Source organism: Eumetopias jubatus, unplaced genomic scaffold (assembly GCF_037043125.1).
Source record: "Eumetopias jubatus isolate StellerSeaLion01/CBP00866 unplaced genomic scaffold, mEumJub1_p1.0 scaffold_12, whole genome shotgun sequence".
NCBI lineage: Eukaryota > Metazoa > Chordata > Mammalia > Carnivora > Otariidae > Eumetopias > Eumetopias jubatus.
In genome coordinates, this window is record NW_028274818.1 from 103,715,213 (window position 1) to 103,725,140 (window position 9,928).

The 9,928-nt window shown below is 63.9% G+C and overlaps 2 protein-coding genes across 3 annotated transcripts; both read left to right on the forward strand.

Moving 5' to 3' along the window:
• Positions 1-2,965: 2,965 nt before the first annotated feature.
• ACHE (acetylcholinesterase (Yt blood group)) lies at positions 2,966-8,529 on the forward strand. 2 transcript variants are annotated; one of them, XM_028110114.2, is made up of 5 exons: positions 2,966-3,035; positions 4,637-5,717; positions 6,081-6,565; positions 7,331-7,500; positions 8,371-8,529. In XM_028110114.2, the coding sequence occupies exons 2-5, from the start codon at positions 4,659-4,661 to the stop codon at positions 8,490-8,492; spliced, it is 1,836 nt and encodes a 611-aa protein (XP_027965915.1). In that variant the 5' UTR covers positions 2,966-3,035; positions 4,637-4,658; the 3' UTR covers positions 8,493-8,529. The 2 variants fall into 2 exon arrangements, with proteins under 2 accessions (XP_027965915.1, XP_027965913.1); XM_028110112.2 differs by lacking the exon at positions 8,371-8,529 and adding an exon at positions 7,616-7,986.
• A 119-nt stretch (positions 8,530-8,648) lies between these two features.
• Positions 8,649-9,892, forward strand: UFSP1 (UFM1 specific peptidase 1). Its single transcript, XM_028110298.2, has 2 exons — positions 8,649-8,657; positions 8,896-9,892. The coding sequence occupies exons 1-2, from the start codon at positions 8,649-8,651 to the stop codon at positions 9,775-9,777; spliced, it is 891 nt and encodes a 296-aa protein (XP_027966099.2). The 3' UTR covers positions 9,778-9,892.
• The last annotated feature ends 36 nt before the right edge of the window (positions 9,893-9,928 follow it).

A 9,928-nucleotide genomic window follows, 5' to 3' on the forward strand; every position in this document is an offset into this window, starting at 1 on the left:
ACCTACTAAGCAGGAACAGGACCTGCCTGCCCTCGGACTCCATGCAGACTTGCAGATTCATCTGCCTGGACATTCAACTGACCCCTCCCTGAGCCAGGGCCTGGGGAAGCACATCAGGGGCTCTCCAGAAGCAGGACACCCTCCTGGGATCCCAACCTACGCCCTACCAGACCTGCTGCCCTTCCTCCCATTTCCCCCGTGCAGCCCTGCCCTGCCCTCCCTGTGCCTGGGGGATGGGAAGGATGGTGTTGACATAAATGGCTGCATCTCTTCCTGCCCCAGATTCTCAAGCATCCTCAGATGCCCCTTCCCCCTCCCTCTCCTGCTGGCTGAACTTCCACTGCCCACCCCCTCCCCTGGAAAGAATAAAGCTCTGACTGCTCAGAACACTGCACGACCTGTTTTGCCCTTACCTCCCATGGATACCCCACAGGTACTGCCCCACTGATGCCATGCCCAAGCAGGCGGGAACTACCTTTGTCCTTGCTCTCAACTCCAGCCCCTGCAGACACAACCGAGCACCTTTTCCCTTGGCAAAATCCGTTTACTCCCACCCAGCTGAATATAGGGTCTTTTTCCCTGGGAGATTCCAGCCCATTCTGGATGCCCTGTCCTTGACTCAAAGGCGGGTCCAGTCTGAGGTCAGCATTGACCTCTCCAAGGAGGTCTCTGCTGGGCCAGCTCCTACAGCATGCCTTGTCCTTTCACCTTCTAAGCCATGTAAGGTATCACTAGTTCATAACTACCTGGGCTATAAGCTGTCTCTATCCTCCCTAGGAGCTCATGATTTAAAGTCAGGTGAGGGGCGCCTGGGTGGCTCAGTCGTGAAGCGTCTGCCTTCGGCTCAGGTCATGATCCCAGGGTCCTGGGATAGAGCCCTGCATCGGGCGCCCTGCTCAGCAGGAAGCCTGCTTCTCCCTCTCCCACTCCCTCTGCTTGTGTTTCCTCTCTCGCTGTGTCTCTCTCTGTCAAATAAATAAATAAAATCTTAAAAAAAAAAAGTCAGGTGAGGCACCCGCGTGGTACAGCCCATTCTGGAAAGTGACAAGGAGACAAGCCCCCATCACTACCAGGGTCTTTTACGGGCCCCAAATCCCTACCGCTTCAGGCCTGGAGCAGGCCTCTGCTCATTCACTCACAGTTTGTTTTCATCATTCTAATAATTCATAATGACCACCCTCAGAAACCTGCCTCAGGTCCTTCTCTCCCGCAGTAACACCAACTGTCCATTTTTCTGTCCCCTACCCAAACCCACAAGCCTTATGCCTGCTCTTGAGGGAGTGGTACTGGGGAAGTGGTCTGATCAGTGGGGAGCTCTCAACCAGTGCGGCCAGGACGTTGAAAGGAGGATGCAGAAAACCTCGGTGTTCACGCGGGGTATTTGGGGTGCCTGAAGAGCGAAGGGCGGAAAGTGGAAATGGTGAGAACAGACTGTGTGAGGTTAATCTCAGCACGCCCAAACCCCATACCAGTCTCCGAGGCCCGAAGCGGCTCCCTTCGGCGCCATCTGGCGGCCGTCGCGCGCGAGCGGAGAGTGGACGCAGCGCGGGTCCCCGGGCCTGCGGGGGCCGGTTCCCGCGGGGCGTATGGGCTGGGGGGCGCCCAGCTTGGAGAGCCGGGACCGCGCGGCCCGGGGCGGGGAACGTCTCTGGATTTGGACGGACTCCATGAACCCCACCAGGCCCCGAGAAGACCCGGGAACGCCGGCCCCCAACCACCGTACACCCGGGGCCGCAGGCCAGGTCGCTGCGGGGCGCTGGGCGCCCGAGTCAACGTGCGCGCGCCCGCACGCCCCACGCACGCCCCACGCAGCATCCCGCACCGCCGCGTGCGCGCACGCACACCCCGACGCTTGCCCGCGCCGGCCGGTCTCACACGCAGCGAGCGGGCCGTGGGCGCCGGAGCCCACTGTTCGGGCGTGGAAGGCCTTTCCGAGGGGCGCGCTCCTGCGGCCACACCGATGCACGCTTTTTGCACCCTCACCTCGGGCGTGGGGACGCGGCCGCACTGTTCCTATGGGTGATCCCCTGGAGCGGGGGGTCGTGGGGGCCCGTGCGGCCCAGGCCCCTCAGAGCAGCCTGGGGGCTGCCGGGCCAGGCCGCTCCCACCTGCTGGCCGCGGCGGCCAATGAAAGCCTGGTCTGGTGATGTCATGCCCCGACCGGACCCTGGTGACGAAAGTCCCAGGTCACCCGTCAGGGAACCAGTGCAAACCCACCCGCGGGGGTTCCGGAAGTTTCCACTGCGGCAGCGGAGTGCGGCCTCGCCCCGCAGCCTTGCGCGTGCCACCACGTTTTGCCTTCTGGGGTGTCCCCGAGTCACCTCTCCCTTGCCCCGGGGGTCTTCTTCCGTGGGCCCCCCCTTCATTTCCACTCGTGATCTCATGTTCTCACCTTCATTCCCACAGGTGTGCCCTCATCCCCCAGGAGTGTCCCACGTCACCTTTTCTCCGCCAGTACCACCCGGACCCCTAACGGGGTCCACAGCCACACTTTCACGTGCCAGTCCTCCCATGCCACCCCTGCTGTGTCCTGGCCAAGGATGTTCATTTATTCGGCCCCCAGTCCTGACTGAGGCTGTCAGTGTGTCCGAGTGTGTGTCCGTCCGTCTGTGAATGTCGGTCACCGTTTGTCTGGAGCTGTCACTGCCTGCGACTGTCCGTCTGCGTCTGTCTCCGCGGCTTCTGTCTGTCACTGTGGATGTCTGCCTGCTCCGCCGCTGCGGGTCTTTCGGTCGTGTCACCATGTGTCTGTCCGTCTGTCGGCGTCTGTCACTGGAATCCGTCCGGGCCCCGGGGGTCTCTGGGTCTCGGCTCCGAAGGAGGAAGAGGGAGGGGAGGTGGCAGCCGGGGGAGGCGGGGAGGGGCGGGGGCGGAGACAGTGGGCGGGGGCGGGCGGGGGCGCCGTGCGGCCCGGAGGGGGTGTGTGCGGGGGGCCGGAGGCGGCGGCTGTCAGAGTCGGCTCAGCCTGCGCCGGGGAACATCGGCCGCCTCCAGCTCCCGGTGCGGCCCGGCCCGGCCCGGCTCGGCCGCCTCAGGTGAGTCTCCCGCCCCGGCCGGGACCCTCCCCCGGCCCGCATGCCATTCCGCGTCCGGGAAAATGTGCGCTCCCGGAGGGATCCGGGCCCCCAAACGGGACGCCCACCGCGCCCCCGGGCCTGCCCAGCGACGCCCCCCGCCGCCCCACACTCATCCTTAACTCTTCCCTCGCCGCCGCATACTTACTGTCGTCCGCGCGGGAGCCGGCACCCCGCAGGGCCGGCCGCCTCCTCTGTTCTCGAATTCCTGTGGGGACCCCCGAACGCCCCTTCCCCCGCCTGCCCCCAAGTGTGGGGCCACTGGAAGACGCCCCCTGCTTGGGGCGGAACCCGAGCTGCGCAGGTTGCTGGCGCCGGGCTGACTCCCCCCCCCCCAGATCCCGCAATCCCGGCGCCCCTGCGCAGCGCCCAGCCGAAGCCCCCTCCGAGGCCCAGGCGTCCCCCTCCCACGGGGACTCCGTCTCTATTTTGGGGAAAGGGGAGGCTCAGCGGAAGCCCCGAGTTATAATTAGCCCCACTCGGGTTTCCTAGTTAATCCCCCGCACCACCACCACCACCCCAACCTCAGGGCGGCGGGGGTTGGCTGGGTGAGAGGTGACCGCCGCGGGAGGGGGGAGTTCCGACCCGGGGAATTTTGATCCCTTGGCTGGAGATGCCGGAACCACAGCAGCTGCTGCCCCAAAATAGCGCCCTCGCCCCTGCAGCCGGGGATCTCCGGAGCTCCGAGAACACAGGCGTCCCGGTTCGCCCTTCAGACCCCTCCGCAATGCCCGCGAGCCTCCAGACCCCCGCCCCAAGTTCCCGGCTCCCGGACTCGGGGCGGGGAGTGCCGTCCTTTTCTCGGTCTCTACTGCCCCCCACTGGCGGCAGCGTTCCCCGCAGCATCGGACGGATGGGGGACTCGAGTCCTGGGGGACCCGGGCTGGCGAGCCTGATCTCTGAGGCTAGGCGAGGCGAGTGCGCAGCTGACCGGCACCCGCGGGTACCAGCGCCCCGTGCCAGACAGTGGACGAGGAGGGGCAGGGTGGGGCAGGGTGTGGAGTAAGCAGGATTTGGGGTGCCCCGAGACCTGTAGCTCCCACAACCCTTGAACGCCCAACCCACCCCCCCAGGGCCCCCGACCCTGGCCAACTCAGGACAGGCTGCGCCTTCACGCCACCCCAAGCTTCCCCAGGGGCGCCTCCCGTCAGTGAGGGCCCCGCCCCTGTCGGATGGCCTGTGTGTGGATTGCGGCCTCTGGTGCGGGTGCCCGCACTGCTCGGGCTGGGCCCAACCCAGTACACCCAGCTAGGGGAAGGAGGTGAGGGTGCTGGGCGCTCTGTGGGGCAGGGGAAGGGATTGCCTGGCAGGCCTCATCTCTGTTCCTTCCGTCCGTCTGTCTGGGTGTTGTGTAGTGTGCCTGATCTCTGTCCCCTCTTGCTTCTCCCTGTCTGCCTGTGTCCTTGTCTGTGCCTGTCTCCCTCCCTCCATTTCTCTCCTCTCTACCAACCTGCCCCACCTCCTCTGCAGCTCAGTGATAACCCCTGGGCAAGAGTGTTACCTAATCTCCTCCCTCCTGGCAGCCTTAGGCCTTCACCCTCTGCCTTTCTTTCTCCCAGCAGACGCCTGCCTGCCCTGGCAGTCATGAGGCCCCCCTGGTGTCCCCTGCACACGCCCTCCCTGGCTTCCCCAATCCTTCTCCTCTTCCTCTTCCTCCTGGGAGGAGGGGCAGAGGCTGAGGACCCAGAGCTGCTGGTGACTGTGCGTGGGGGCCGGCTGCGGGGCATTCGCCTAATGGCCCCTGGGGGCCCTGTCTCCGCTTTCCTGGGCATCCCCTTCGCAGAGCCACCTGTGGGCCCCCGTCGCTTTCTGCCACCGGAGCCCAAGCGGCCCTGGCCAGGGGTGCTGGACGCCACAGCCTTCCAAAGTGTCTGCTACCAATATGTGGACACCTTGTACCCCGGCTTTGAGGGCACCGAGATGTGGAACCCGAACCGAGAGCTGAGTGAGGACTGCCTCTACCTCAATGTGTGGACACCATACCCCCGGCCTGCGTCCCCTACCCCTGTCCTCGTCTGGATCTACGGGGGTGGCTTCTACAGTGGGGCCTCCTCCCTGGACGTGTATGACGGCCGCTTCCTGGCCCAGGCTGAGGGGACCGTGCTGGTGTCCATGAACTACCGGGTAGGAGCCTTTGGCTTCTTGGCCCTGCCAGGGAGCCGGGAGGCCCCAGGCAACGTGGGTCTACTGGATCAGAGGCTGGCACTACAGTGGGTGCAGGAGAATGTGGCAACCTTTGGGGGCGACCCAATGTCAGTGACTCTGTTTGGGGAAAGTGCCGGTGCTGCCTCAGTGGGCATGCACCTGCTGTCCCCCCCAAGCCGGGGCCTGTTCCACAGGGCTGTGCTGCAGAGCGGCGCACCCAACGGCCCCTGGGCCACAGTGGGTGTGGGAGAGGCCCGCCGCAGGGCCACACTGCTGGCCCGCCTCATAGGCTGTCCCCCGGGGGGTGCTGGTGGCAATGACACAGAGCTGGTCGCCTGCCTGAGGACACGGCCAGCTCAGGACCTGGTGGACCACGAGTGGCATGTGCTGCCTCAGGAAAGTGTCTTCCGCTTCTCTTTTGTGCCTGTGGTGGATGGAGACTTCCTCAGTGACACACCCGAGGCCCTCATCAATGCCGGAGACTTCCACGGTCTGCAGGTGACTAGTGGCTAGAAGGGGTGGAGCTGGTTCCTCTAGGCCTGTTCTCCTGCCCGCCCCACCCCCCACCCCCGGGGACCCAGGCATGAAGGCTCCTCAAGATCCAACTCCCAAAGGCCTGGGCTTCTGGCCCCAGGGCTGCCCCCTCCTCCCTGAGAGCTCAGATCCCAGGGTGGTCAGTGGGGCAGAGAGAAAAGGAAACATGGGTACATTTTCTCTTTCTCTCTGTCCCTTCCCCAACCTCATACTCTCTTCCTCCATGGTTCTGGGGTCTATAACTATTGATCTCTCTGGCTCTTTGTCCATCTGTTTCTGTCTGCCTGTCTGTCTGTACCCCCCCATCCCTCCATCCTGTCCCCCCAGGTGCTGGTGGGTGTGGTGAAGGATGAGGGCTCCTATTTTCTGGTTTACGGGGCCCCAGGCTTCAGCAAAGACAACGAATCTCTCATCAGCCGGGCCCAGTTCTTGGCCGGGGTGCGGGTCGGGGTCCCCCAGGCGAGTGACCTAGCTGCCGAGGCTGTGGTCCTGCATTACACAGACTGGCTGCACCCTGAGGACCCGGCACGCCTGAGAGAGGCCATGAGTGATGTCGTGGGCGACCACAACGTCGTGTGCCCCGTGGCCCAGCTGGCTGGGCGACTGGCTGCCCAGGGTGCTCGGGTCTATGCCTACATCTTTGAACACCGCGCGTCTACGCTCTCCTGGCCCCTCTGGATGGGGGTGCCCCATGGCTACGAGATCGAGTTCATCTTTGGGCTCCCTCTGGAACCCTCGCTAAACTATACCGCCGAGGAGAGAACCTTTGCCCAGCGACTGATGAGATACTGGGCCAACTTCGCCCGCACAGGGTCAGCAGTACTGAGGGGAGGAGGGCCTCCAGGAGCCAGAGAAGCAGGAGCAGGGGACAGAGAGAGAGGAAGACTAACAGACAGAAAGGGCCGGAGAGGGAGGGAAAAGTTCACAAAAGGAAGGAGACAAAGACGGAGACAGAATGACAAAGGAGACTGGAGAGGAAAACAGGATGGCAGGTCCTGAAGAATCGGGGACCAAGGGGGAGGGAAGCGAAGAGCAGCAGAGAGACAGGGAGACAAAGGAATTACCATAGTACTTAGGAGCTTGAACTGGAGAGAGCTGGATTCAATTGGGCCAGTGGTGATTTTATTAGCTGTGACATGCGCACATGCATATGTACTCACACACCAGTTTACCTGTCCGAAGAAGGGGACCCTAAATCCGACATCACATGGGTGTTGTCAAAAGCAAAAACAAGATATTTGTAGAGCTAGGACTGAGCCTGCTTGCATAGTGAGGGCTCATAAATCGTAGGGATGTTTTAAATGGGAGAAACAAAGACAAAGGTGGAGCAGTAAAGCCGAGGGAAAGGCAGAAAGAGGGAGGGCAGGAGGAAGGGGATGGCTCCAGATGATGGGGGATCCGGGAGACCAGAAAGAGGGGTTAAAGAGGTGGTGGGAAGGAGGGAATGTGTTCTCCAGGGAGCCGAAGAGCGCACGGGTCGGAAGCAGCCTTCCTCCTGCTCTCCATCTCCGGTCCACAGTCCCAAGGGCGGGCGGGGCAGGCTAGCCTGAGGCTGAGCCTTCCCTTTCCTTCCGAAGGGACCCCAATGACCCCCGGGACCCCAAAGTCCCGCAGTGGCCACCGTACACGGCGGGAGCGCAGCAGTACGTGAGCCTGAACCTGCGGCCGCTGGAGGTGCGGCGGGGGCTGCGCGCCCAGGCCTGCGCCTTCTGGAACCGCTTCCTACCCAAATTGCTCAGCGCCACCGGTATGCAGGGGCCAGCGGGCAGGGGCTGGGCGGAGGAGGGCAGAAAAGGGGCGCGAAGAGAGAGAGGGGAGTGGAAGCCGGCCGGGTGTAACCCCTCTCTTCTCCACCCCCCCAGCCTCGAAGGCTCCCAGCACCTGCTCAGGCCCCGCCCACGGGGAGGCCGCCCAGAGGCCGAGGCCCGGCCTTCCCCTGCCCCTTCTCCTCCTCTTCCTCCACCTCGCCCGGCTCCTGCGGCTCTGACCACGGCCACTTACCCCTCCGGCCTCAGGGGGCCCCCCTCCTCTAATGAGTGGTCGGACAGTGGGGAAGGGCCCCACTCAGGGATCTCCGACCCAGCGCACCCTCCCTTCTCAAACCGAGAGACTCAAACTGGCCAGGGCTGGGAGGGGATGGTGACCTATGACCCGTCTCAGGGATCCACACGCCTTTGTTGTTTAAATGGAAATGAAAAAGCCAATTTTCTTTTTTTATAAAATTATTTGGAGCCGGAGCCTGGTGTTGGGGGGAGAGGGAAGGCCGGGAGCTAGATAGCACCCCCTAGTGGGGCTGTAACAGTCAACATTTCTGTCTCTTCTCTTTTCCCCACCAACCCACGGGTCCTCCCTCTTCTGATCCTTTCTGTCCCCCTGTCTAACGGTTATTTTCTCCTCCCCCCACCCTTTCCTTCCCGCCATCCTTCTCCGGCCCCGCCTCCACTCTCATCCTTCCTCTGGTCTTCCGTCTTTCGCATATTCTTCTGATCCTCTTTCCACCGTCCTGCGTGCCCTCCTGCATTCTTGTATCCTCCTGCACTCACGCCCCCCACCATATACGTTCCCTGACCTTCCCCTTGTCCTCCTCCAACCCACTTGCCGGGCGCCCTCGCCGCAGACACGCTGGACGAGGCGGAGCGCCAGTGGAAGGCCGAGTTCCACCGCTGGAGCTCCTACATGGTGCACTGGAAGAACCAGTTTGACCATTACAGCAAGCAGGATCGCTGCTCAGACCTGTGACCCAGACGGGACCCCCACGTCTCCCCGCCCTGCTCGCCCCGCCCGGCCCCCTAGCTGTATATACTTATCTAAGGGCTGGGGTATAACACGGAGGAGCCCTAGACCGTGCCCACCCAACTCCCCCCCGACTATCCCCGGAGGCTCCCCGTCCTCTGCATGTCTCGGGCCGAGCCCCTCCCCCGCGGTGCCTTCGCCCCTCTGGGCTGCCAATAAACTGTTACAGCTACAGCAGTGTGCGCGACTAGGGAGCGGGCCTCAAACACCGGGGCTGAGTAGACAGAGGGGCGGGTACGAGAGCCCTCCGAACTTGCGGATCTCAGTAGCCGGGCGGAGCGTGCCTGTGCTCGCCCCGCCCCGCCCCGCCCCGCCGCCTCACGAGGCGGGGCTCGCGCCTGCGCAGTAGCGACGGCAGCCCGGCGGTGCATTGTGGGAGCTCCACGGGTGGCGCCTTCCCCGCGGCTACGGCTCGCCCTCAGCGGCTGCCGGGGACCAGCGAGAGAAGCTCCCCGGAGCCCGCCCGTCGGTTCTGCCTGCGGCTAGCTCAAGACCCGGGACCGAGAGGAAACGCTGGAGCCGGAGTTCCGTCCGCCCCGCCAGGACGCGTCTGCCCGGCCCCCCGCCGCCCGCCCTGGAGCTGCTGGAGGACGTCCACCTGGGCCTGGCCCCGCCCGGCCGCGGCCCCGCTCGCCTGGCCCTCCTCTCGGGCCACTACCTTTACTATCACTACGGCTGCGACGGCCTGGACGACCGGGGCTGGGGCTGCGGCTACCGCACTCTGCAGACGCTGTGCTCGTGGCCAGAGGGCCGGCCCGCGGGCGTGCCCGGGCTGGCCGCCGTGCAGGCGGCCCTGGAGGACATGGGCGACAAGCCCCCCGGGTTCCGGGGCTCCCGGAGCTGGATCGGTTGTGTAGAAGCCAGTCTGTGCCTCGACCACTTCGGAGGGCCCCAGGGGCGCCTGTGTCACGTACCCCGTGGAGCAGGGCTTCAGGGGGAACTGGAGAGGCTTTACTCCCACTTCGCAGGGGGTGGGGGGCCTGTAATGGTTGGGGGGGATGCAGATGCCCAGTCCAAGGCCTTGCTGGGAGTCTGCCTGGGTCCAGGCACAGAGGCCTATGTTCTGGTATTGGACCCTCACTTCTGGGGCGCTCCGAAAAATCCCAGGGAACTACAGGCAGCTGGGTGGGTAGGGTGGAGAGACGTACGCACAGCCTTTGACCGCAACTCCTTCTACAACCTGTGCTTGACCAGCTGCAACTCCCAGAAGCAGCAACACGCCCTGGGCTGAGGCTCAGGTCCCAGAATGGAGACTTGTCTCTGGCCCCAAACACACCTAAACCCTTTACTCCAAGGCAAAAGCTGCCTGGGCCTTTGGAGTCAATAAATTGGTGAGGCTCAGCTAATTATGGCCCCAGCCAATCTTTGGGAGAATGTGGGGA